The following is a 27,698-nucleotide window of genomic DNA, read 5'->3' on the forward strand; positions in this document are numbered from 1 at the left end:
AACCTCATTCTCCTTCTGCCTCAGACTTGCAAGTGTACCATAATGCCTATCTAATTTTTTTTTGTTTTTGTATATATTTTTTTAGTATGGGTTTGCTTTGCATTGTTTTTTTCTGTTGCTGGGATTGAACCCAAGGCCTCGTGCATGGGAAGTATTTGGACTCTCACAGTGTGTTTAAACTAAAAATGTTTATTGTGAAATAATCTAGTCAGTGGTTTTAATCATCCAGCAGTCTTAAGAAAAACAAAAGATAAAGATGAAACTAAATTTCTTTTTTTAAAAAAGAAAAGAAGGTTGGGAAGTTGGCTCAGTGGCAGAGTGCTTGCCCTGGATTCAATTCCTCAGTACCACATAAACAGAAAAAGCCGGAAGTGGCACTGTGGCTCAAGTGATAGAATGCTAGCCTTGAGCAAAAAGAAGCTCAGGGACAGTGCCCAAGCCCTGAGTTCAAGCCCCAGGACTGGCCAAAAAAAAACAAAAGAAACACTGTCATCTGAAACTAAGTTTGGGAGAGCTGGTGAATGAGAGATGAAACATTTTTTGTGATTCTTTAAAACTGTAAGTTTAGATTTTTATATTAGGAACACAGCAGGATCCAAAATAAAGATTTTTGTGTAGAATGGATTTTGTCACCTGAAATCTGCAGAAATTGATCTGTTATCTTTAGGACTCTGTCTCCTAGATGTGCTGTAGCTAAGATTGTTAAGAGAATGTATTTGATTTCCTAAATGCCCAGAGGCGCTTACCTTCCACACCATACAATTTGGTGTGGTCTGCTGTTCCCTGGGTTCTTCAAAGACTAGTGGTCAGAAGGGAAAGAATTTAGATCAAATTGTGCTAACTGCTAGTTTGCATGGTTTTTTCTACATTATTTGTTAGTGTTCCAGTAAGCTTCATCACCCTTAACATAGGAAATATAAAATATCTTCTGATAATGTAGACTTTAATGTCACCTTCAATTTTAAATTGGCATGCTTTCAAATAGAGAGTTCCAAGAGTCTACCTTAAGAAGGCAGAAAACATTTCTCTTTAGAGATGTGTATTAAATCCTGCACTCATTATACTTTTAAAACATTGATTAACTTTAGGGGCTGAGACCATAGTTCATTGGAGACCTTGGATTCAGCCCTCTGAACTATGAGAATGAATGAATGGATGGATGGATGAATGAATGTTGATCTTAGAGAACTCTCCTTTTCTAGGCAACAAGAAAAGAAACCAACATTTCTAATTATGGTATTTTTTGTTGAAGTTATCTTAGGAATTGTTTTCTTCTGTTCCTTCACTCCTTTTAAAAACTCACTGTGTGATGTGGCTATAGCTTAGTGGTAGAATGCTTATCTAGCAAGCACAAAAAACAAAACCTTGTTGAGTGACACCTAGATTAGGCCTAACTCTGTGAAAGGTAGCTAGGGGAGAGATGGGAAAGAATGATGGAGTGACATTGATCAAGATGTATTATACTCACACTGGCATGTGGATTTGAAACCTTCTGTATAACTACTTAAAGATAATAAAGTAAATTTTTTTAAAAAAGTAAGTGAAGTAGGACTAGGGACAATATTGACCTGTTTCTATAATTGAGAAATGTTTTCCAAGGATGTTGCTACCTCCCTAAGTTTGTGTTTTTTCATTGACTTGCATATATTTCTAAGTTGATTGTTAAGACTTGGATATATCTTATTTCACCATGGTCTTTCATTTAGCCTTTTTGTACATGTCTGTATTCATCTTTCTAAGCATTTTTCTTTCTCTTTTCTCCCAGGTATTTACCACCAGAATGTTTTGTGGTTGGGAAAGAGCCACCAAAGATCTCAAATAAAGTAGATGTCTGGTCAGTGGGTGTGATCTTCTACCAGTGTCTTTATGGAAGAAAGGTAAGGAAGAAGGACAGTGCAGTAGCCTCACTTCCTTCCTGGGTAGAAGGTGTCCACAGTGCTTCAGTGTGGATTGGTCCTTGGAGCTAATCATTGGGTTTTACTAAATGTAATCCTGAAACTAATGATTTAAAGAAAATACAGATTTTAAGGTCAGACTGGGTATCTCAAACCTGTAATCCTAGCTACTTGGGAGGTAAGGATCGGGGGATCACAGTTTAAGGCCAGTAAAAAAGGGTTTTTTGTTTTTGTCTTCTCTTTTTTGGTACTGGGAATGGAACCCAGGACGTTGCACTTGCTAGGCAAGCACTTTGCCACTGAGCTACAGCCCAGCCCAAGTATAAAAGTTTTTGAGGGTGAGATGGGGGAGAATGATGAAGGGGTGACATTGGTCAAGATGTAATATACTCAAACTGGCAGGTTGAATTGAAGCCTTTCGTGTAACTACTTACTGATAATAAAGTAAAAATTTTTTTTAGAAAAAGGGAGAGTGAAAAGACTTAAAAATTTGAGATTGTGAAGAGGGGGGAAAAAAGAGTTTTCGAAATTCCATCTCATCCAATGGCTAGGCACAAAAACATGGGGGAATTCAAGTGAGAGGATCTCAGTCCAGGCTACCTTTGGGGTAAAGTGAAGACCCTACCTTGAAAACGGCCAATAAGAAAGGATCCAGATGCATGGCTTAAGAGTCTGGGAACAAGCTCAAATCTCTGGGTTTCATCCCCAGTACCACCAAAAAACTTAACTAAATAAAATTTTATGTATGAGCATAAGTTCTTGGCTGTCGGGTAACTAAAGAATTTTTTGGGGCTATTGAAAACAAGTTATTTTTCAGTTAGATCCAAGACACGTTTCGATCCTGATAAATATGTATAGAGACATGAAATTAAAATTTGTTGTGAACAATTTTCAATCCTGATACTCCCCCAGAAAAGAAAACAATCTTCTCAGGAGCCATTTTTCTTTGTGTATACCAGTGCTGAGTCTTAAGCTCAGGACCTGTGTATTGTCCCTTAGCTTTCTCACTCAAGGCTAGAGCCACAGTTCCATTTTCCAAATTTTGCTCATTAACTGGAGGTAGGAGTCACATGGACTTTCCTGCCCAGGGTGGCTTTGACTGGAATCCTTAGATCTCAGCCTCCTGCATAACCAGGTTTACAGGTGTGAACCCACCAGTGCGTGGCTTCAAGAGTCAGTCTTGAGGATCCCAAGAACCAAAACTCAGAATAGCCCCACTTTATTTTTAACTACTCTACTAGTTAGAGCTATCATTTAGAAAAGAAAGGGAAGGAGAAGAGAGAAAATACTATTTTACTGAGAAAAGTGGTGTTAGAAAGTAGTCCTTGGCTAGGCATGGTAGGTAGGTAGATACTTGTGATTCTAACACTCAGGAGACCGAGATAAGAAGATGTGTACTCATGCTCTCACACTTTTTCTTGCTCACTCTCTCTCTCTCTCTCTCTCTCTCTCTCTCTCTCTCTCTCTCTCTCTCTCTCTCTCTCTCTGCTTAAGGTCAGACTCAATGTATAATGAGATATAAGGACTGGGGATGTAACTCTGGTAGAATATTTTCCTAGCATGTGCAAGGCCCTAGGTTCCATCCTCAGCACACCCTGTAAATAAAACTTCTGAGTTCTTAATATTTGGATGACACTCCCCAGACCAAGCTTTTAATTCAGGTGATATCTTCTTCTCAGGTTTTTTCTCTATCCTAACTCTCCAATATAGGAAAACTATGTAGAACTAGTGGAGCTTTATTATTTACTCTTTCGAAAATGTTAAACTGTTGCTGATAGTAGTGGTAGTAGTAGAAGTTATCTAGAAATAACTGTTATTAATCTGTCCATAAAAATACTACAGACAAGACAGTAATCTTGAACTTTTTTTTGGTTGGTGATGGGGCTTGAACTCAGGGTGTGGGTGCTGTCCTTGAGCTCCTTTTGTTTAAGGCTAGTGCTTTACCGCTTTGAGCCACAGTGCCATTTCTGGTTTTTGAGTTGTTAGAGATAAGAGTCTCACAGGGACTTTTCTGTCCGAGCTGTCTTCAAACCTTGCGTCTCAGATCTTAGCCTCCTAGGTAGCTAGGATTACAGATTATAGGTGTGAGGCACCAGTGCCCAGTTTGAACTTACTTTTAAGAATTAATATTAGGAAGTTGCAACTTAGGCCACAGTTGAAGTCACGAAGTAACTCTAGCATATTTTTCTTGTTTTCATTCTCTCCTTAGCTTTCTATTTTAAATTTCTTTTTCTATCTCTTTTTTTTGTACCTGGATTGGACATTGGTGTGTGTGGGATACATAGGCCTAAAGCTATTACTTGGGGTCTAAAAGGTTGCAGATTCTGGTCTGACTTCCTTTTCTTTGCTGTGAACAGAAGTTGAGATAGGAGATGCTACTTCCAGTCTCTGTTCAGCTTTGACCTAGTCCTTAAAGTTCCAAGCCTAGCTCCCTTATCTGTTTAAGGTGAGCATTAGATAAGAGAGGTCTCTAGAGTTGTAGAGCTCCTAGGCATGGTTGGGAGATGTCTTCTTTTCTTACTGGATTGTGTTCTGTTTAATTTCACCAGAAGCCCACCTTTATTTGTTGGTTTATTTTGTTTTTATATGACAGCCTTTTGGCCATAACCAGTCTCAGCAAGACATTCTACAAGAGAATACTATTCTTAAAGCTACTGAAGTACAGTTCCCGCCAAAGCCAGTAGTAACACCTGAAGCAAAAGTAAGTTTGACTTATTTATTACTACGAGAAATAGCTACCTTGCTGCCCTGTTTTCTATATTAATGCTTTGCATGGTAGTAGATGGAATATTTGATAAGAAATTCAGCATAATTAAAAAATAGTAGGGTAGGCATGAATTAATGTTTCTAAGAACAGTGGACAGAAAACTATTGCTTTCTACTGTCTGCCCACCTCATCCTCAAGTCCCGTAAAAGGATTGCTGATATGTGGGGTTTTGAACGCACAAAGATGCTGTAGGGACGGGGCAGGTCAGGGAAGGGTAAACAGCTGCTTTGGTAGAAATTTATACCAGGCATTGTAGGTTATAGGAAGGATACTCAGACTGGTTTCTGTAGAGTATGCTATGTTTGGGGAGTTAAGGACCAAATGGAATATACAATAGAAAAGTACTAAGGTAGGGAGATGGGAACTCCTCCTTGTGATGGCATGGTTGGGGAAGGCCTTGATGATGAAGTGACATTTTGAGCATTGTCTGTAACGATGTGATAGTGCATGTCAGGTGTAAATTTGGGGACTAGTGTTTTGCAAAGACAGGAACAAGCATAGCTCTGATGCATGAATGAACTCATGGGTCCACTGAGCAGGCAGAGCAGAGAGGCATGGAATAGAAGAGGCATAGAACCACTGTGAACTGCGGGGTGGAAAGCAGAAGGGTGTAATCAGGGCAGCTACATGATCTTAAAACTGCTGTTTTAAGAGCCTACATTGGCACCTGTGTAGAGAAAAATTCAAAGGCATTTGTTTGACCAGTATCTGACCCAAGAGAGAACCTGCTAAACTCTAGTTACGTGTTAAACTCTAGTTTCTCACTAAGAAAGGTTCATTTTTAAAGCTCAGTTACTTTTTTATGTTTATGAATTTGTTTTTATCTTCCAAATACTTTAATCAATCATCTGTGTCTTCATGGAAAATCAGAATTGGCATTGTGCTTTTTATTTGACAACTAAACATGGCAATCAATACTTTGTTTCATGTATATATTTTTTTTGGGGGGGGGTCAGTCGTGGGGCTTGAACTCTGGGCTGGGGCACTGTCCCTGTGCCCTTCGGCTCAAAGCGAGTGCTCTACCACTTGAGCCACAGCACCACTTCCAGTTTTCTAGTGGTTTATTGGAGATAAAAGTCTCACGGAGTTTCTTCCCTGGGCTGGCTTTGAACCTCAATCCTTAGATCTCAGCCTCCTGAGTAGCTTTTTTGTGCCAGTTCTGGGGCTTGAACTCTGGCCTTGGGCACTGTTGCTGAGCTTTTGTGTTCAAAGCTAGCATCCTACCACTTGGGCCACAGCTCCAATTCTGGCTTTTTTGGTGGTTTATTGGAGATAAGAGTCTCACAGACTTGCCTGCCCAGCTGGCTTTGAACCGTTCTCTTCAGATCTTAGCCTGTTCAGTCGCTAGGATTACAGGTGTGAGCCACCAGTTTCTAGCCAAGCTTTACTTTTAAAGCAGTTTTAGATTTACAGCAAAACAGTATAAAGTATAGTTCCCATTTACCACTTGCCCTTCTCCCACAGCCTCCTTTGTCAACACCCCCCTACCAGAGTGGCCCATTTGTCATCACCAGTGAGCCTACTGCATTGGCGCATCATTGCTACCTGCTGTAAAATTGGGCCAGGTGATGTTGACATTTTAGATTTTTAAAAAAAAAACTGGTTCAGTCATTTAAAATAGTTGGAATATAGAACTTTGAGTAAAGAGAACTGTCTGGTTGAAAAAAATAGGAAGAAGTAGAAAAAGAAAACTGTCTTTTTTGATAAGCGTTATAGAAATAAGGCTGCATTCACACTTAAAAATTGTTTATTGTTACTATAAAAGTGATGTACAGCGGGGTTAAAGTTATGTAAGTCAGGTAGAGTACATTTCTTTTTGGTCATTGTTACCCCTTCTCTTACTCTTTCTAGTTTTTCCCTCCCATCCTCGAGTTGTATAGTTCATTTTCAACATAGTGTCCAGTGAGTACCATTGCTGCATTTGCTCACCCTTTGCCCCTCCATGTCTGTGCCTCTCCTCACGCTCCCAAAGACTTATGAATGAACAAACAGAACAAAAAGGAAAGAAAGCAAAAACAGCAAAAAAAATTAAAAAACTCATTTCCTGGAGCTCATTTTGATAAATATTATGTTGTATGATCAGATGCACCTAGGCATTGTGTGTATCTGTTCCTCTCCTGAGAGTATCCTCCTTTGGCCTTACTGTATGTAAGTGCCTAGTGATCTGTATAATTTATTGTGTCCTGATATTTTAGATCTAGCATCTGCATATGAGAGAAAATGTGACCGATGTCTTTCTAAGTTGGGCTTACCTCACTTAACATGATTTGTTCTAGGTCTGTCCATTTCCCTGCAAATGACAACATATTATTCTTTCTAATGGCTGTGTAAAATTCCATTATGCATAGGAATCACACTTTTTGGATCCACTCAGCTGTTGTAGAACATCTGTAGGCTTTCATACTTAAGTAGAAAGGGAGCCTCCCATTTGAATTCTGTGTCAAAACCCCTCACAGTGTAGTATATTTTGATGTCTGCAGTACTTATGGATCTAATCTTATTCAAGTTTTCTTTGCTGCTTAGGTGCTTGCCTGATCATTTGCTTAACTACATTTCAGGGAAATGAGGTATATAGAAAAAGCTTTCCACAGCCTATTATAATTTCAGTTTTGTTGGTGTCCTTATACTACATGTGGTGGTAGTATAGAATTTCTTCTCAGGAAGTTCACATGAGGCCATGGTTTGTCCAGGCAGGACCACGTAGTCAAACTGTTCATATGCAGACCAGTTGGTGTTAGTGCTTTGGTGGCAGGGTGATTTGGGGAGGCCCAACAACAGCTTACCTACATTCTGGAATGACTTAGTCCCCTTAGTGAGGGAAGGGCAGCCCATAGCAGCAAAGAAGTTTGCTGCTGTTGCTGCTGCGGCCACAGTGGCTCCCATTTAGTTTTCTTCCCTAGATCTGTTTTCTGGTGACTTTCAGGAAAGACCTTGAGCCTCTTCTCTTATGGAGATATTTTATCTAGGCCCTGGCAGCAGATCCACAACCTCAGGATCCTTGTAGGGCACCAGGATTGTTTTCTTCAGTCTTCTCCAAGAAACTTTCCTTTGCAGGCATTTATCCGACGATGCTTGGCCTACCGAAAGGAAGATCGCATTGATGTCCAGCAGCTGGCCTGTGACCCCTACTTGCTGCCTCACATCCGAAAGTCAGTCTCCACAAGTAGCCCTGCTGGAGCTGCTATTGCATCAACCTCTGGGGCGTCCAATAACAGTTCTTCGAATTGAGACTGACTCCAAGGACACAGACTTTTAACACACAAAGTGGACAAATGGCATTCAGCAGCGGGTTTGGAACATAGCGAATCCGAATGGATCTCATGAAACCTGTACCAGGTGCTTTTATTTTCTTGCTTTTTTTCCCATCCATAGAGCATGACAGCATCGATTCTCATTGAGGAGAAATCTTGGGCAGCTCTGGCCAGGCCTCATAGGAAAAGGCCCCGCCCGAGGTTCCGGCGTCAACAGCCACTGTGTGTGTGGCTGCTCTAAGTGAGGAAAAAATTAAAAAGAAAAAACTGGTTCCATGTACTGTGAACTTGAAAACATGCAGACTCAGGGGGGTCCCTGATGCATTGCTTCAGATGAAGAATGTGGACTTGAAAATACAGACTGGGCTAGTCCAGTGTCTATATTTAAACTTGTTCTTTTCTTTTAATAAAGTTTAGGTAACATCTCCTGAAAAGCTTGTAGCACAAAGGCTCGGCTGGGGATGGTATTTGACTTCGGAGGAAAAAAGTTGCTATTGCCCGTTAAAGGCACTAGAGTTAGTGTTTTATCCCTAAATAATTTCAATTTTTAAAAACATGCAGCTTCCCTCCCCCCTTTTTTTATTTTTGAAAGAATACATTTGGTTATAAAGTGAAACCCGTATTAGCAAGTACGTGGCAATGTTCATTCCAATCAAATGCAGCTTTCTCCTCCGTCTGGTCTCCTGCTTGAATTGCTTCCCTCATTTCAAGAGGGAAAAATGGAGTGGGAGGACTGAGATGCGTGGTTTGCCATTGGACAAAGAATGAGGTTAGAAGACTGCAGCTTGGAGTCTCTGGGTTTTCAAATATTTCTTCACAATTTGAACACTTGACGGTTGTCCCTTTTAATTTATTTGAAGTGCTATTTTTTTAAATAAAGGTTCATCTGTCCATGCAGTCCTCCTGGATTCACTGAATGTAGTCACTATCAGAACTATCCAAAGGTAGGCAGAAAACTGGCTGGGAATCTGGATACTCTGGTCATCCGTAGTTTCCACCCTCAGTCTTTGTGTGCTTGCTAAATGGTATACATTTCTTGTTAACCACATTATTAAAACTTGATCAGCACATAAGCTTTCTTCTGTTAGATCTTTTGGCAGGAAATACCCTTCTTCCATCCCCTAAATTTGGAAGATATATGCTAGGGGTTGGGGTGTGTGTGTGTGTACATGTTCACATATACCTTATGTAACACATTTGAGATGCAGCGAATGGAATTTTTAAAAATCATCTCAAGGAAATAAGTATTTCAACATAAATGTTTCTTTTAGAACTAAATTTTTAAAAAATTATTTCTCAGATGTGTGTTCAGCTGAAGATAGAATTGAAATGGAGATGGTGTGGCCCCACCGTACCCTTGAAACAGCAGAGCACTCAGCAGGAGAGGGAAGGAAGCCAGAGCCTGAACATGTGGTAGCCAGCTTGGAATGTTACTGACATATGTGGCAAGAGGGCTCAGACAGAAATATTTTAAAGATGTAGCATTCAGGCCTTGGCGGGGGAGGGGTGTCAGGAAGGGCAGAAGGCTCTTAAATAACTCATGACTCTAGTGTTTCTTTTACATGTGAAAAATACCACTGAGGATACATTTTCTAGGATCCTTGTTTATTTAGTGGGCCTGGCCCCACTCTTCTCAGTATCAACTGAATACGGAGTGCTGTAGACTGAGAGAGATTCATAGGTACATCTGGTCATTTGGAGTTCTGAAGGAAGTAAGTCACCCCTACAGGCCTTAGTGCCCTCAGCTTTAATAAAGCTATTTATTTTTTTAAAGCCATCAAAAACTATTTATTGGAATATGTATTTATACATACATACATGTGCATGGAGTATGTCAGAACCCCCCACCCTACCCCCCACCCCCCTTGGATATCAAACTCATGGCCTTGCTTGTAAGATTTCTACCACCAAGCGGTACTTCTCCAACACAGCCTTTTAGTTTTAATTGTTGTTTCTGGTATCAGTTAGTTTACAGGGGGACAGGTAGTGTCATTCTGACAAGTCCATATATGCATACAATGTACCTTGATTAGACTTGCCCCCTTCATCACTTCCCGTAGCTTGCTTCCCTCCCTCCCTCCCTCCCTCCCTCTTTCTTTCTTTCTTTCTTTCTTTCTTTCTTTCTTTCTTTTTCTTTCTTTCTTTCTTTCTCTCTCTGTTCTTTTTCCCTCCCTCCCTCTCCCTCCCTCCCTTTTCCTTCCTTCCTTCCTTCCTTCCTTCCTTCCTTCCTTCCTTCCTTCCTTCCTTCCTTCCTTCCTTCCTGCTGTGACACAAAGACTAGCCATGGCCTCTCACATGTTGAGCAGAAGGCTGAAAAGAGTGGTGTCTACATTCATGAAGAAGTGGATGGAGCTAAGATGATGTATAAACTCACAGTAATTCTTTTTGTAGACTGGGGTACAGCTCATGTGGTAAAGCCTCTGCCAAGCACACAGGAACCTTTGGTTCAGACCTCAGAATTGCCAAAAATAAATAAAGTTAAGTTTGTGCCTTTTATTCTTCTTTTCCAGTGACCTTATAGTTTAATTTTTTTTTTTAATTTGAACTTTTTAAGGTTAAAAAAATGCCAAATGTGGGCTGGGAAGGTGGCTCAGTGGTAGAGTGCTTGCCTTGCATGCATGAGGCCCTGGGTTCGATTTCTCAGCACCACGTAAGCAAAAAGAAAAAAGCCGGAAGTAGCGCTGTGGCTTAAGTGGTACAGCGCTAGCCTTGAGCTGAAGAGCTGAGGGTCAGCACCCAGGCCCAGAGTTCAGGCCCCACGACTGGACCAAAAAAAAAAACAAAAACAAATGTTTAGCCTTCTCTAATTTCCTGTCCCGTTTTTGTCAAAAAAAAAAAAACAACACACAAATGTTTAGCCTTCTCTAATTTCCTGTCCCGTTTTTGTCTGGGCATGCCTGTGAATCTCAGGACTTGATCTGTAATCTGCCTTTCCCTCTCTTATCCCGAAGAAGGGTGTCCTCCTCTCTCCTTGCTGTGGTTGGGTCTAGGGCCTGGCTAAATCTGGGCAAAGCATCTTTCTACTGTATGGTTCAGACCCAGAGAGCACACAGTGTCCATACCTTCGAGCTTTGGTATTATTTAGGAGTTCTTTGTTAAGATGGGTTTCACTTTCTCCAAGGATAGTTCCTTAGTGCTACAATGTTGGTTTACTTTATACAATAATAAAAATGTATATTTATTTGTGATTAAACCCAGCCAGACTTTTGGCATTTCCCAACAGGAGGTGTGGTGGAGAAAGGATATTAAATAAGTTTTAAGAATTGCATTTCCCAGCCTCCTGCTTTTCACTCCAGTTTCAAATGGGTCGTAACATTGAGGATGTAGATAACAGGCATTCTGGTAGTGTGTTGAGTTGCCTTGGACATGGCAGGCGTGATGGGAATGTGTTAATTTGCGCAACCGCTTTTGCACCACTGTGCCAGGCTTGTTGGGGATGCATCAGTGAGCAGCATAGTAAAGGCCACGCTTTCAGCTTGCAGTCCAGAAGTGAGAGCCTGGGCCAGAAAGAGATGGTTTGCACAGGGATGGGGAAGTGGGCATGCTTTTGACTTCCTTCCCTCTGGTCAGAGAAGAGACAGTTTTCCTCTAGTTGAGATTAGCAGTCAAGAACTCTTGTGTTTCTTAATTTAGAAAATAACTCTTTAAACAAAGTAATCCTGTAGAATGTAGAGTTAAAAAATTAAGCATTGACTTTCTTCTAATAAGGCAAAAGTTATTACTATTGACCCAGCTAGGTGTTTTTCTTTTTGAGCCGCTTTACTTCTATCCCTTACTTCATCATAATAATAGCTCGAACTATCTGTTTTCAGGGTGAGGTGAAAATGAGAGAGTGGAGGGGGGGGGGTTGTTGTTTTTTTATTTTAGTATGCGAGTGTGTGTGTGTGTGTGTGTGTGTGTGTGTGTGTGTGTGTGTGTGTGTGTGTGTGTGTGTGTGTGTGTGTGTGTGTGTGTGTGTGTGTGTGTGTGTGTGTGTGTGTGTGTGTGTGTGTGTGTGTGTGTGTGTGTGTGTGTGTGTGTAGATGGTCTTGCTGTGGACCCAGGCTGGCTTCAGACTCATGGCCTCAGCTTCCTAATCCTTGGGAATACAGGGTTGTACCACTATTTCTATCCTGTTGTCAGTACTTTAGGCAGAGTAACTTAGAGGTTAAAAGTTTAAACTTTAAAAAAATGTGTAAGCCAGTCGCCGGTGGTCCCCACCTGTAATCGTAGCTACTCAGGAGGCTGAGATCTGAGGATTGTAGTTCAAAGCCAGCCTGGGCAGGGAAGTCTGTGAGACTCTTATCTCCAATAATCCACTCAGAAAACCGGAAGTGGCACTGTGGCTCAAGTGGTAGAGCACTCACCTTGTGCTGAAGAGCTGAGGGACAGTGCCCAGGCCCAGAGTTCAAGCCCCATGACCAACCAAAAAAAAAAGTTTAAACTTTAAAATTAGATCTGGGTTTATATTCCATGTCTGCAAGCTTCAAGGATGTCTCCTTGCATTGTAGGAAAAAGGTATAGAGATAAGATAGGCAAAGTACCTGTCATACAAAAGAGGGAAAAAAATGATTTAAGAGAAATGACAAAGCTGAGTGTAGTAGTAAATCCTCTAATCCCAGTGCTTAGAAGGACTGGAAGTTTGAGGCTAGCCTTGGCTACATAGTGAGCCCCTATCTCAAAAGAAAACAAAACCAACAAAAACTGGGGAAGGGAGGGAGGAAAGAGAATGGTTGGTTGGATGGATGGATGATAAGACCCAGTGTGTCATCAACATTGCTGGGAACTTAGAAATGCAGTTCAAGCCCTTGCCTTATTACTGATCAGAAACTAGAGGTGGATCTTAACAGTCTATATCACTTACATACGTTGCTGGTGCAGGAAGGAGAGTGGAGAATTTAACAAGGTAGTAGCTGCTGGTGAGCTCTAGAAGGATGACTGAGAAAACCTGCCAAAACTGGGAATACAGACCCACCTTAAGAGCAGGTCTGGGACTTGATAGGGTTAGGGAATACAAGAGTGCTATTGTGCAGGAAGAACCCAGGAGGAGAGGACCCAGACAGGCTGGAATCATGGCCAGAGGTATATATATGAGGCTCTGGGCAGGAGACCCCATAATGAGAAAGGTCAAAGAGCAGCTGGTTGGCTGACGGGGTATGGTGGGCATTGCCCAGCTAAAGAACCATGCTAGCTTCAGGGAGCAGTCTGAACTGTGGCTTCCTGTGTAGCCTAAGTCTTCTGTCCTGGGAGAGACTGCTGGAGGGCTGCAGAAAATAGTGTTGGCAAAGAGAAGAAGGCTCTAGCCCTTCTGTTTTACAAAGAAGTTTCTTGGGAGCATCTCACTGATTTTACAGACCAGGAAACAGGCCTAGAGAGGCTTGATGACAGGCAATGGATGGAGCTATAGCAGGTTAAGATTTTTGTAAGGTGGATTTTCTGAGTACTGTCTTTGGGTATCAGGGGCTATGGATGAGGGTGGCGCTTGGGCTCTCAGCTGGAGGCACATCTTTTCCCTAATCTAGGCCAGTCTGAATCCAGGCATTTTTTGTCCTGATCTAGACAGTGTCCCTCACCTACTTGCTGGGCAGTAGTCCTTAGAAAGCTACTTGAAGGTCTGTGCAGGAGCCCTGCCTCTCTAACCCTTTGGTGGAGGGAAAATGGGGATGTGTTTTCACTAAACAGTTATATGAGTTCCCTAAAATCTGATTTTGTTACTTTGTTTATGGATTAGGAAGCCATAATGCTGCCCTCCTTCTAGAGGGCAAGATTGTATGTAGGAATGGGACCTCATTTTTTGATTTTTTTCTTGAGGTTGCTGTAATCTTGAAGGGGGTGAAGGATGAATAAGCAGTTGTGGCCAGCTGTGCACCTGTGGCTCATGCCTATAATCTTAGGAGGCTGAGACCTGAGGATGGCTAAGGCACAGCACCCACGTCCTGAGTTCAAGCCTTAGACCAGTACACCCATGCATGCGCGCACACACATACATACATTGTGGCTAGTTGCCACTTCTGTGTCACAGTGGCTCCTGGAGAAATGTTCATAGGGCACAGAAGACCCAGTTGGTTTTGGCCTGACACACAGCCAGACCTGAGTCCTTTAGCCTTTGCCCTAAGACAAGGACACACCACTGGGCAATAGCAAGGGAGGGGTGTCACTACAGATTAATCTCAGGAGCCATGGCTCTTGAAATCTTCATAGGAACCCTTGTCATGAGATCTCCACCCACATTAACTAGGCAAAACACATCCAGGTTGGAATCACAGAACAAGGATAACAGGTTCAGGTCACCACTGTACAAACGGCCCTGTGCCTGTGGGTATGTACCATTTCTTATTTTCCCAGACCAGATCTGAAGCCTATGGAATTTGCCACACCTCCAGGATTCTACCCCTGTATTTCCTCATCTCCCATGGAGCCTACTCAAGCAAAGTAACAGAAAGCTCTCCACATTGTGTCCTAAGTAGATATAAGATATCTTCATGTGTGCTAACTATGGCTCCATGTGTGAGTGCCTGGCCCACATGCACAGCTTTAGGAGCAGGTGGATCCAAAGTTGGACATTTGGTGTTGTCTAAATCCCCACCCTGCATTCTCCCTGTAGCGCAGTTAGTTCTGGAGTTCTCAGAGCGATGAAGGAAAAGGAGGTGGACCGCCACTGGTACCTGAGGGTTTGTGATGCCAGATCCAGGGCGGGCTAGAAAGGGTGAGATTTATTTTTTAGCATGTTTGGCTGGAGACTTGAAAAGGGTGCAGAGTGTGCCCCATTAGGGGGTCATATCCCCTTTTCTAATTGCCTCAGGCAAGCATTGGCCAAACCCTTGCAGCTTCCTCAGGATGGATTATGTTCTTCCTTTCTGTGTTTTCCTTTCCTGTATTTGTATTGTAGACCTGGCCTCCAGAGGGTGCTCTCTTCTCTTCTGGGTGTCTCCAGCTGCAGAGGCTGCTGAGCTCCAGACTAGACTAATGCAGAAACACCCTAATAAGCACAGTGAACAATGACACCAATGTGTGTACTTGAGAATACCTGAGACTCTAGGGAAATGACTGCCTGAGAATGTGTGCCTTAGTGACTGGCAGAAGTTAAATTCAAGTCACCTTTGATGCTCAGGCCTAGACTTCTGCATTGCCCCAAACTGGGCTATTTAATATGTGGCATTCATTAGCCACATTGAGCATATTGGGTTTATTCTTAAGATGCCATTCGTGTACAGTTAAGACTAGAGATGTTCAGACACTGGGGAGGAGGTCATATTGTTCTTTTGTGACAGCCCAAGGTTATCCTGAGTGTCCTGGGCAGCTCTGGTGGGCGGGGGATTCAGCGAAGAGTCAGGAATTGGGGGGGCTCCCTGGTATCCAAATGGCAAAGAAGGGGAACAAGGAGCGGATTCCATTTCCTGAACACCTCCTGGGACTGTGCCATCCCTGTAGACTAATGGTTAACTGTCAACACAGGGATTGTTCCATTTACAAATGACAATTGTGAGCTCAGGGAGAATAGAAGTAACGTACTTAACATCAGAAAACTGGTGAAAGGGGAGCCAGGATTCTTAGATCTGTGACTCCAAAGTCTAGGCTCCTTCCACTAAACTGGCCAAATGAAATCACAGACATCCCCACCTCTAGGCCTATTGCAGGCTGAATCAGCACCTGAAGGACATTACCAGACTGTTTGCAAAAGAGCTGTTTCTTGGTGTTGATCCAATATAGCAAGTACTATGTTGTCAGACCATGCCAGAGACCTCACTAAATCCCAAGCTTATAACCCAATGTCTGGAGCAAAACTGGGCCATCAACAAAGCTGCCCAAACTTTCTGGAATGGTGAGTAGGTCATGGGCATGGAGGACACTGACTCTTGCTTGAAAGCCAATAAAGGGTTGAGTGCTGGGTGCTTCAAAAGCCTCAACCCTCACAACACCCAGCACCTGTAGACCTGACGGTTTGTTAATAGCTGAGCCTCCATAGGATCGTTAAGCAGTGGAAGACTGGATTGGAATCTCAGAAGATTGCTCAGATGTAGCCCTTGGAGCTCAAGATCTGAGCCACATGGTGGATGTGGGCACCAAGGCAGTGAGCAGCACAGTGAGTAACCCTGGTACCTGAAGCAGCAAGGTATCCTCAGGTCGGTGCTTGAGCAGGCCTCTGTCCTGAAATACAGCAAAAGTTCTTTTCCCTCCTGAAGCAAAACTCAGGGCTACAACTGCGTTCACTTCTTTTCCCCAGTAGTTGACACAGCAGTGGGCAGTGCTCCATGAGTGGGTGGAGGGCACATCCTGTGTGCTGGGCACACGGGGACCCTGTGCTGGCTAGTAGTAGACTCTGGAGCCACATCACACTTTAGTGATGTAAGGGAGTTGGCTTCTACTATGCCATCTGAGAATGCCAAAACTTATGAAGGCTGGCTGGGAAGGAGGAATCCAACCCCCATCCAGAAGCATCTTGTGTTTGGGCTGAGATAGGGAGAGAGCAGTTTAGTTGAAGCTGGCAAATCCTCAACTCCCTTGTAGATAACAGGGCTTTGAGACAGAAGGGCAAGGAGAACCTTGGAGGCTGCCTTAGCAAGACCTATCTTGTGCGGGTGCTTAGATCCCAAGACATGCCAAACCAAGATGACAGGCCCTAAGGGACAACCAAGTAGCCAGTTCCCCAGAATGACCTGGGAGCGGCAAGTTTTGTTGGCCTGGCTGCCAGTCCTTCTTCAGGGCCAACATGACAATGGAATCCTTCCAGAGCCCATTGGTTTCAAGGTTTCAGTGGGGACTCTCTTAGGGGTCCTGCAACTGATAACTTGCCAAGAATCTCAGCTGGTGCTGGTGGGAAAATCCAAGTGGGCCTTGCGGGCTCAGCACCGCATTGTAGACAGAGATGGTAAAGATTACCCAAGACAGGAGTCATAAAAAAGAAGAAAAGTCACACTTGTTATTTCCAAATAAATTCCACGTGTGGACAGCCCAGGAAACAATAAAATTTATATTATAGTTTCCATGTTTTTATTTACTGTGGGGGAAGAATGTGTCATCTTTCTTGCACTTGGGGTCTCCAAATGTCTCAGTCTGACTCAGCCCAGAGAGCTCAAGCAACTTTTCTAAGGTTCAGGGAATGAGAAGTGGTTGTAGGGGCTGCTCTCCAAAATCCTGACTCCCGGTCCAGTGCTCCGTGCTGCAATGACCTGTTGCATAACACCGAATAGCTGGATTGTCTTCTCTTTTATGAAATTTCCATTTGGTCCTTTGCTACTGGCCAGCAAACCAGTTTGGTGGGAGCTGATATAAGTCTTCTGGGACGTCCGGTGGACAGATTTTCCCCAGGTTTCTGGATGCAGCCCCAAGCAGCCAAAGTGCTGCTCTCCTTTTGTGCCAGGGACACTGACACAAGGGGTCACACACATGCAGAAACAAGACGTGTGAAGAATTGTGTTTTGTCCCGCGCAGGAACCCAGAGTCCCGGCATCCCCCTCCCCCAGTCTGCTCCCCGGTGGCCGAGCCCGGGGCTCCACCCCTTCCCCGCACCAGGACGGAGGAGCGGGTCTCAGGCGAGGACGAGGACGTTGCGGATGCTTAAGAGGCCACAAAACTTGGCAGCCAGAGGCGGGATGCAGGGGTGCGGGGAGGCGGCGCCGGCGCCCTGGGTCTGGCCACCTGGGTCAGCAGCGCGCCCCCGCCTTCGCCTGGCCTGGCCCCTCCACATCTCGCCACGGCGTGAAGTTTGCGGAAAGTTTTGCAGTTGCTTCCCCGCCCGCGCCAGCAGGGGAGTTGTGACGCAGCGTCTGGGGCTCCAGGCCCGGACCGAGCAGAGAGGGAAGGCGAGGCGGGGAGCCCAGCACGAAACGGCGCGCGCGGGGGTCCTCCTTTGACCCCCCCCCCCCACACACACCCTCCTCATCGCCGGCCGTTCCCTCCTCTCCCCGGTCCCCGGCCCCATCCCCCACCTCTCCCCTCCCCTCCCCTCCCACGCTGCCCGCTTCCCTTCCCCTCTGCCCCTCAAACCCTCCTCCTGGGTTCTGCGCTCCTCCCTCCGCCCTCCCTCCGCCAGCCTTGCCTCCTCCCTCCTCCGCCCCGGGAGGCATCGCTTCATCCCGACCCGGAGGAGGACGCGAGCCCCTCGCGGGCGGTCAGCACAGCTCCGAGCCCGGGCCGCAGCCGCGCGCCGTCTCCCCGCGCGCCCTCGCTCCCCGCATCCTCTGCGCGCCGCGCGCGCACCATGGGCCCCGTGCGGCCGCCCCCGGCGCCCTGGCCTGGTCACCTGCTGCGCTGCGCCCTGCTCCTCGGGGGGCTGCGCCTCGGCCGCCCCAGGGATTCCACCGCCGCCCTCCCGGGTAAGGCGCGGCCGGGCGCGGGGAGCGGGCCTCTCCACTTTTCCCTCCTTTTCCAAACCGCGAAGCATGCGTGCATGCGTGTGTGTGTGTGTGTGTGTGTGTGTGTGTGTGTGTGTGTGAGAGAGAGAGAGAGAGAGAGAGAGAGAGAGAGAGACTGGGATTTTTAAAAGTCCTCCCCACTTTTCTGGAAGCGGGGTGGAGAGACGAGGAGGACCTGAGTGGAACCAGATGTGGCGGGGGGGAGGGGGAGGGGAGCGCTAGCTTCCAGGCTGGGAGTGGCGGGCTCAGGAAGACCCTCACCCCGGCCTCCAGGACCCCTGGCGCCCGGCCTGTGCTGGGCCGGGGACCCGCGCTGCGCGCCCGCCTGGGGAACCAGAGGCTCGGTCCATCGGGCCTGGGGCTGATCCCGGGCCTCTGTCCCGGGACTGGCGCGGCATCGGTGTTTCTATCGGTGCGGTGCGCTCAGGGTACGCCCTGCATCTGCTGGCGTTTCTGTTCTCGTTTCCACACTTGGTCTTCAAGGACGCCTTGTGGCATGTGGCATCTTGTGGGGCCATCAGAATGCAGTGGCCAACTAACCGCCGTGTGTGTGTGTGTGTGTGTGTGTGTGTGTGTGTGTGTGTGTGTGTTTTCTGTGTGAGCAACTCTAGCCAAATTGGCGCCTCTCCAGAATGGACAGATCTTGAGCAGCAAAAGAGCTGCTAAAGATGTAAAAACTCAACCAGCGGAAAGCCAGCAAGCCCCCAAACGACACCCTTCTTTCTGCTGCTTTTAAGGGGGTGACAGTAAAAATTCGAGAGTTAAGGGGAAAGAATCTTCTGCATGGGGGTTTTCAGGAGTAAAAACTAGTCTGTGCTACCCACCCCCTCCTGATTCTGCTTCATGTTTAATTTGGGGCTCGGGTGAGTGAAAGGGAGGTTGTGTCTGCAGCTTTGTGCAAAGACCAGCCAGCCGGTCCCCCTGGAGAGTCAGAGGCCTCCACGGTGGCCTGGTGTGCACTGGGCCTCTGCTGAGCAGAACCGTGGGGGCCAAGGGTGACCCACGTCCGGTGGGGAGCGCCCCCACCACGTTCCATCCCACCTGGAATTGTAGGCTGGACAAACAGGAACGGGGCAGGAGCCCCTCCGTGCACTTCAGGCCGCCACAGTCTCAAGAGTTTGAATTGTGTACAACACCATACCAACTAACTGAGGAAACTTGGGGTCTGGGCTGGGTGACTGGAGATAGGGAGTTGCCATTGAAGCCATTGAGCAGAAGAAAGAGGAACTTAACATAACTTTCCTGTCACCATCCCAGCACACAAAGGTCCCTTCTGCCACCTCCCGTTGGTGCCCCTTTGGGAAGCCCTGTGCGGAGCCTTGGATTAAATTCTTTGCCTGAAAAGCTCCTATTCCCAGGTTTCTCCCCGACACTGGGAGGAGGAACAGGGCCCCAGGAAATGCTTGTGGGAGGTAGGATTTGCCCGGCCTGCGAGCCCAGGGATGGGGGAGGGGCTGCAGAGACTGCCTCTTGACCACTACCGGAGAGCCCAGCAGGCTAGAGGATGGAGCACTAACTACAGTGCTCCTTGGAGACCAAAGGCAACAGGGCTGCAGGACCGTGGCAGAAGCCATCTCTCCACCTCATAGAGAGGAACACAGAGTATGCCCCTGGAACGTGTCCTCTTTGCTAATTACTATTTTTTTTTTTTTGAGCATTCATAGTTTGTTCACCATTGAGCCAAATAGTAGAGAAAGAGGGAAGGTAAGATCGATGATGCATCCTTGAGGAAAACAAAGCCTAGCTGGAAAAAAAAAAAAAAAAGATACTTGAAACTTCAGCTGTGTGGGGAGACAGAATTCCACTGCAGGGTTCCCATTCACAGCCCAGAACTATGCCGATTGGTTTGTGTGCAATTTCTCCATTTATTTCCCGTAATAACCCGAGGAGATGGTTATTGTTGGACCCATCTTTCAAAGGATAAGTTAAAGGCTACAAAGAATCTGATTATTTACATACTTTGGGTTACATGTAGTGAAAGGTTGGGGCTGGGAATGCTTTATAACTGGAGGAGGAAGCAGTCTAAAGCTTGAGGTTCTGGAGAAAGCTGAAGAGGAAAACCAGGAAGTTGGGCTAGGCTCTCCAGAGCTTGTTAGGCTCCTGGATTGAAGGGTAGTTACACAGATCAAGGTGCTTCAGAGGCGGAAGTGAGGAAATGACTTGCAGGCCTGTCTTCTGGGAATCCTGGAGAAGCCCTGGAGTTTCAGAGCTGAGGAATGAGGTGTGATATGAGTTGGAAGGAAGATCCGTTCTCCAGGTTGTGGAGTGACTTTGGGGAATTCTTGCAGAAAAAAAAGACTTCTCTCTAAAGAGTTGGGGGTATTTCTTCTGAGGGGCATTACATATTTGCTCATGCCACCAGAGTTAGCCAAAGTCCTCTCTTCTAGCCAGCTCCTGGTGAATCAGAGCTCAGAGCTTCTTCCTTCAACCTTCCTCAGTCAGCTTCCAGGGTTCCCGAGGTACCAGCCTGACAGTGCCTGGTGCCTGTCCTTGAGTTCACCTGGGCAAGGTAAGAGTGCAGGTAGGGGAGGAGGAAGCCTGGGTGTGGTCCTCATTTGCTCATACTAGAGAAGTCTTGGCTTTCCCATGTCCACATGGTACTGTGACTTGGTGGAATGTGATAGGAGTTCCATGAACTTCCCAGGAGAATCTTCTTTTGAATTTTTTCACTAATTTCATCATTAAAAAGTAGGGTGCCAGTTGCTCACACCTGTAATCCTCCCTACTCAGGAGGCTGAGCTCTGAGAATAATGGTTCAAAGCCAATCCAGGCAGGAAAGTCTGTGAAACTCTTATTTCCACTAAACTACCAGAAAAAAAAAAACCAAACACCAAAAAACCAGAAGTGGTTCATTTGGTAGAGCACTAGTCTTGAGCAAAAGAAGCTCAGGGGTAGTGGTCAGGTACTGAGTTCAAGCCCCAGGACTGCCCCCCCCCCCCCCCCCCCGCCAAGAAAATAAAACAGGAGAAACTAGACATCAGTGGCTCACACCTACAATCCTAGCTACTCAAGAGACTGAGATCTGAGAATTATGGTTCAGAACCAGCACAGATAGGAAAGTCCATGAGACTCTTATTTCCAATTAACCACCAAAAAGCCAGAAATGGAGCTGTGGCTCAAATGGTAGTGCACTAGCCTTGAGGGTAAAAGCCATGATAACCACAATGGATCCTGCATTTGTGTGCTGGGTGCTGTGTAAAGTGCTTTATAGGCAGTTGTTTTTCACATCTCACAACTCTTATGAGTGTGTCAGTGGCCTTTCACATCCTGTGATTCAAAAAGATAGAGCCATTTGCTTAATACCACACAGCTAGGACGTGGTACAAGTGAGATTGGAATGCAGATGGGACTACAGAACCTGAACTCATTAGTACTAGACCAGGAAGCAAGCCATGAGAAGATACCTGCTAGTGTCAAGCTCCCTAGGTGACTCCCCCTGTGGTGGTAAATGTTCTTTACTGCAGCAGAATACCTGAGGTAAAGGAGTAAAGGTTTATTTTTAGCTCTTGCTTTCAGAGGTCATCCATCCAGCTGACTCTGTTACTTTTAGACTGAAAGCAAGGAATAATATAGTGAAAGGGCCTGGCAGAGGAAAGCTGCTCAGCTCATGGCAGCCAGAAAGCAGAGAGGAAGGGGCAGGGGACAAAGCATATCTTTCTGGGTCATACTCCCATTGATTTACTTTCTCTAAGCTTCACCTCTGTCATTCTCCCAATAAGGCTACTGTATTATGACTCTATCGATGGATTAACCCATCAAATAGGTCAGAGCCCTCAGGAGCCAATTACTTTCCCAGCTGAACATTGCAAGTGAACACTGCATGAGAACCAAGCCTGTAACATGAGGATTTTTTTGCTCTTTTTGTTTGTTTGTTTTGGCAGTGCTAGAGGTTGAACTATGAGCATTGTGCTTGCTGGGTAATGCTCTACTCCTATTTTTCTTTTTGCTTTTCTTTTTTTTTGGGGGGTCCGGTCATGGGGCCTGAACTCTGGGCCTGGGCGCTGCCCCTCAGCTCTTCAGCTCAAGGCTAGCGTTCTACCACTTGAGCCACAGCGCCACTTCTGGCTTTTTTTTGCTTATGTGGTGCTGAGGAATCGAACCCAGGGCCTCGTGCATGCAAGGCAAGCGCTCTACCACTGAGCCACCTTCTCAGCCCTCTACTCCTATTTTTCTTTGTGTATGTACTGGTAACAGGACTTGAACTCAGCACCTCAAGCTCTCGATCAACCTTTCTTACTTGGCTGGCACTTTACCTCTTGGGCCCTTTTTTGCATTGGTTATTTTCATGGGAAGGCATCACTTTAAGCCTAGGCCAGTTTGGGCTGTGATCCTCCTATTTGTACTTTCCTGTGTCACGTGTCATAATGCCCAGCCATCATGCTTGTTTTGTAGCTGAGACAGCAAGTACAGACCATTGGTATTGGTACAGGTATTGGTAGAAAATTTATTCCCAGACTGACCTGGAACCTTAGTTCCCTGATTGCTACCTACCAAGTAGCTAGGAATACAGACCTGAGCCATCACATATGGCTTCAACATGAGTTTTTTGGGGGGAGAGGACATTTCATGTTCAAACCATAATACCCTTTACATGTGTCCTGAGAGGGAGTGGGTAGAGTAATCTATCTTCTGTTACACTTCAGCTGACTAGGCCCTTGTTTCTTCCACATCCCTGTGGATCCAGGAGTCAGCATCAACCTCTGCTCAGTGCCCTGGGGGCCTCTGAGATGTTTCAGAAAAGGTATTGATAAGTAAGTGCTCAGGAATTCAATGCCTTAGCCTAACTGCTTCATTTCCTTGAAGTCAGGGATTTTCAGGTTCTTTGATTGATTGATTCACTCATTCATTCAATGAGATGAGTAATAGAGCAGCAGCGATCAAGGTCTGTTCTTCTCTTGGGTTTACTTTCCTTTGCACCTTCCCTGTCTCCGGACTTGGAGGCCCAGGCATTGCTGACAGGAAGTGTGTCTTCCTGTTTAGTACTTTATGAGATGGGGAGGGTCCCATTCCCATCACTGGATCCTATAAATCTGGGTGGGCCGGGCCATTGGAGTGGTGACTTGGCCCTGGACACTACAGATCCTAATTACTCCTCAGCTAAGCGTTGTGTCAGTAAATAGCAGGCTGGAGGAAAGTATCTGTGGCCCAGGGGAATGCTTGGGTCAGCCAGCTCTATTCCTTTAGTAAATAGACTGGGTTTGTCTCCCAAAATTGCACTACTTGACCCCAAGGTATAGGTCTAGTAGTTGGTTCCTCCCTTTTCTTGGCCTGAGGGCCTCTCCATCTTCTGTCCCAAAGCTTGGCCTTGTGCCCTCAAAGTGCTACAGGCTTGGCTAAGCCTGTGCTTTCTGCCTGTGTCTGCTCTGGCTCTACACCCACTTCATTTCCTCTGTATTTTGTCCTTTAAAAGAAGGAAGGGAAACCTCTGCGGCTTTCCAGGACTCCACTCTTATACCTTCACTCTATTGTCCTTTCTTGTACTCCATCCTCCCTGAGTCTTTCCCATCCCTAGACTTTGGCCCACATGCATCCTCTATTGGGTTGGCCCTTCCAACTGTGGCTACCCCACTGGCTCTTTCCTTCAAAACTCAAGGATCCTGAGAAGAATACCCAGGAGTCCTGGCCACTGCCCCTTGTGCCTCTCTGAGCTAAAGGAAGAGAAGCACTCAGACATTGCCCACAGTGATAAATAAGAGAATCCACGGGAAAGCTCCTCTCTCTTCCTCTCCTCAGGGACCACCTGGAAAAGGCCATTCCAGGCTGAGGCCATGCTCTGATGGGCTGGGAACTTCCATTCATTTGTCATCCAACTCAAGGTTTCAGAGGACTCAGCCCACAGTCATTTGGTGGGGGCAGGCCAAACAGCATGGTGGCAAATGCATAGCGGAGCAAACCTGCTCATCTCATAGCAGCCAGGAGAGAGAAAGTTGCCGGGGACAGGATGTGTGTTTCTGGGGCCCTTTCTCAGTGACTTAGTTTCGCCAGCTGGACCCATCCTCCAAGTCTCTACAACCTTCCAGTAAGTACGACCATCATACTATGAATCCATTGAGAGATTGACCCATTGGTTAGATTGGAGCCTTCAGGATCCCATCACTTCCCCCCAAAACCCATCAACTAGATTCTAATTATAACAGAACTTCTCTAGGGAAAACCATAGCCATAGTCCCCCAAGCTTCTCTGGTGTCTGCAGATGTTTTCTAGAAGGGTCATTGGAGATGGTGCCCCTCCCCTGGAGATGGAGGCAGGAGTATGGGCATGGCCTGGCATGTTCCTTCCTTCTTTTAGTTCTCTGGAAATGTGAATAGGTGCAGGACCCAGGGGACCAGGATGAATGCCACTTACCAACTGTGTGACCTAAGGCTGAGGCTCGTGTCTTAATTTGTCAGATGGGAGCAATAACATCACCCTCCCCACAGTGGTGGTGTGAGATTTACATACAAATGGGATGACGGATGGACGACATATGTATCTCACTTCTGGGCATAACATTGTGGCTTAGAAAAGCAATATTAAATTATTAATACATTTTTGTGCCTGTCCTTAGGCTTGAACTAAGGGCCTGTGTGCTGCTCCTGAGCTCTTTTTTTTTTTTTTTTTTTTTAGCTCAAGGCTAGCACACTACCACTTGAGTCACAGCTTTACTTCCAGCTTTTGGTGGATAATTGGAAATAAGAGTCTCACAAATTTTGCTGCTGGGCTGGCTTTGAACCATAATCCTCAGATCTCAGCCTCCTGAGTAGCTACAATTACAGGTGTGAGCCATGGGTGCCCAGCTTAACTATTTTTATTAAGACGTTTCATGAACATAAAGGGACTCAAATATGATGCAAAGTCCCAATTACAACCACTTTTAAAAATTGAAGCACGGGCTGGGAAGGTGGCTCAGTGGTGGAGCGCTTGCCTTGCATGCATGAGGTCCTGGGTTTGATTCCTCAGCACCACATAAGCAGAAAAAAGCCGGAAGCGGTGCCATGGCTCAAGTGATAGAGTACTAGCCTTGAGCTGAAGAGCTGAGGGACAGTGCCCAGACCCAGAGTTCAGGCCCCAAGACTGACAAAAAAGAAAAAAAGAAAGAAAAGAAAAAGAAAAAAAATTGAAGCAGGTCTAAACTCATTACTTCTTGGTCACACTTTGCCAACTATTGTATGTGCCTCAAAGTAATTGTGATTTTTCTTCAAATAAGCTTAAATCCTAACAAAAGAGAAAAATCCCAAAGCCAGACAGTCAGTGGTCCGAGTAGCTAGGATTACAGGCTTTAGCCTCCACACACATCCTGAGACTCTCCCATCCTCTGCCCTTGTGATGTAGTTTGTGTCCATGTCTTCTGCCTACAGCTTTCTCTCTATCCCTAGTCCTAAGCCTAAGGGGCAGCTATAATAATTTTTGAACTTTCTGATTATATAATTCCAGGCTTTCCACAGGCAAATCCTTTGCACAAGTAAACTGAGCTATGAAGCTGGTAATAATCATGGATGCTCAAATGCTGCACAGTAAAGTTATTGTGCCTACTCTTCTTTATGCTACCAGTGCCAGCTAGCTTCCTTCAGGACTGTCTCTGTATCCTGACTTATACCTGAGGCCTTACCTGGCCTATGTCAGCCCTTGTACCTGAAGCAGTTCACTTTTCAGCTGGAAGAAGCCTTTTCCTCCTCCAGCATTTTATTGCTGACTTCCCAATTCTTCCCTTCTTAGACTAGAAGGATCTTCCAGCAGGGTCTTTTGTTTTGGAGGGGAGTTGCTGGGAGTCAAACCCAAGGCCCTGTGCTAAGCATGGTTAACATATACTATACCATCAGGTTACACCCTAACCCTCTGTCTTGTTTTCTTATCTCTCTCTCTCTCTCTCTCTCTCTCTCTCTCTCTCTCTCTTTCTTTCTGTCTTTCTGTCTTTGTGTGTATTGGGACCTGAACTCCAGATCTCAAGCTCTCATTTGTTCATAGCTGGTGCTGTACCACTCAAGTCACTCTGCCACTTCTGGATTTTTACTGGTTAATAGAGATGAAAATCTCAGATTTGTCTGCCTCAGTTGGCTTCAAATCATGATACTCAGATCTCAGCCTCCTGAGTAACTATAATTATAAACACAAGCCACCGGTGCTGGCACACCTCAGCCTTATAATTCCTGCACAGGTTCAATGCGTTAGACACAGTGGCATTAAGTAAATATTAAGTGGGGGAAAAACACTAGAAAGACAAGTGTTTCAAAGATCTTTTTAAACTAGAAAGACAATAAGGAAAGTTTTAGATGATGTCATAATAATTAAAAGCATATGGCATTGAATTAAATAAGCAGTAAAAAGTCCAATGGACCAGAATAAATTCCAGACGTTGATTTAAACTATTATAAGAGCTTAATGTGAGACATACCAGAGACAGCACTTTAATGAAAAAAAAGAAATCTTTTAAACATTATTGAGACAACTGGATTGCAATTAGAAAATTTGGAGGGGTGTAGATTTATGGTGGCGGGTATGCTTAACATATGTGAAGCCCTGGTTTTGACTCCCAACATGCCCCCCCCCCAAAAAAAAGAGAAACTTTAATTCTAATTCTAATTTATAACTGATCACATTCGAGGAGCTTCAGATGACAAACTGTTGCATAAAAAGTGCAAAGATCAGTAGAAATGAAAGAAATGAGCTTTCTTAAATACTTAAGCTAGTAAAAACAGAAAACCTAGTTTGGAAAGAGCTGTTAGGAATGTAATAAATATATGTGAGGCACTGGAAATCAGCTCTGTCTTTCAAGGTTCAGTCTTTTGGACAATATGGAGTGCAGTAAATGTCAGATTGTAAACTACATAATGGACGATTTATGCAACTCTTAACTGACACATAGATAGCTCATGTCACCTCATAGAAAAAGGTCAAAATTCTCATGACCACCAGGCAATCTTGCAAACGAATGTGTGCATTCTCATGACAAATGACGATGCATGCCTGCTGCTGACATTTATTCCTTCATTTGATCAGTATTGTGTGTTTGCTGAGCACTGACAATATGCTAGGCCTGGTGTTTAGTATGGTAGAAACAGCCAGCCCTCCTGAGGCTTGTTTTCTGACCCCCTCCCTCCCCCCCACCAAAAAAAGTAAAAACAACAGAGTCAAATGTGCATGGCATTGGTCTCAGTACGGTCATCTGGTTGCATAGGAGAATTAGGGAGGATCATGGTTCAAGTCCAACCTGTACAAAAAGCGAGACCCTTTTCAAAAATAACCAGAACAGAAGGGCTGAGAAGGTGTGGAGAAAGCAGTGCAGCACCTGTCTAGCAAAGACAAAGCCTTAAATTCAAACCTCACCCCCCAAAGTCAAATGCTCACTAGTTTTTTGGGGTTTTTTTTGTATGTTGTTTTATTGTAAAAATGCTGTACAGAGGGGTTATTGTTACATGAGTGAGGTAATGGGTACATTTCCTATTGAGCATTGTTGCCTCCTCCTTTGTTTTTC

General features: G+C 45.3%; 2 protein-coding genes across 4 annotated transcripts in view; both read left to right on the forward strand.

Annotated features, from left to right (window-relative positions):
• Window positions 1-8,810, forward strand: part of Tlk2 (tousled like kinase 2) — a 104,381-nt gene extending 95,571 nt beyond the window's left edge. For 2 of the 3 annotated variants that reach the window (XM_042673651.1, XM_042673652.1), the window contains exons 20-22: window positions 1,766-1,877; window positions 4,489-4,596; window positions 7,717-8,810. In XM_042673651.1, the coding sequence (XP_042529585.1) occupies window positions 1,766-1,877; window positions 4,489-4,596; window positions 7,717-7,890 (394 nt within the window). In that variant the 3' untranslated portion in view covers window positions 7,891-8,810. Of the gene's footprint in view, window positions 1-1,765; window positions 1,878-4,488; window positions 4,597-6,126; window positions 6,462-7,716 lie in introns of those variants that run through there. The other variant, XM_042673653.1, reaches the window with a different exon arrangement.
• A 9,197-nt stretch (window positions 8,811-18,007) lies between these two features.
• The window catches only part of Mrc2 (mannose receptor C type 2), a 54,870-nt gene continuing 45,179 nt past the window's right edge, over window positions 18,008-27,698 (forward strand). The window contains exon 1 of the mRNA XM_042674007.1: window positions 18,008-18,208. Within this exon, the coding sequence (XP_042529941.1) occupies window positions 18,094-18,208 (115 nt within the window). The 5' untranslated portion in view covers window positions 18,008-18,093. The remainder of the gene's footprint in view (window positions 18,209-27,698) is intronic.

Source organism: Dipodomys spectabilis, unplaced genomic scaffold (genome assembly GCF_019054845.1).
Source record: "Dipodomys spectabilis isolate Male_0828 unplaced genomic scaffold, ASM1905484v1 ptg000018l, whole genome shotgun sequence".
In the NCBI taxonomy this organism is placed as follows: domain Eukaryota; kingdom Metazoa; phylum Chordata; class Mammalia; order Rodentia; family Heteromyidae; genus Dipodomys; species Dipodomys spectabilis.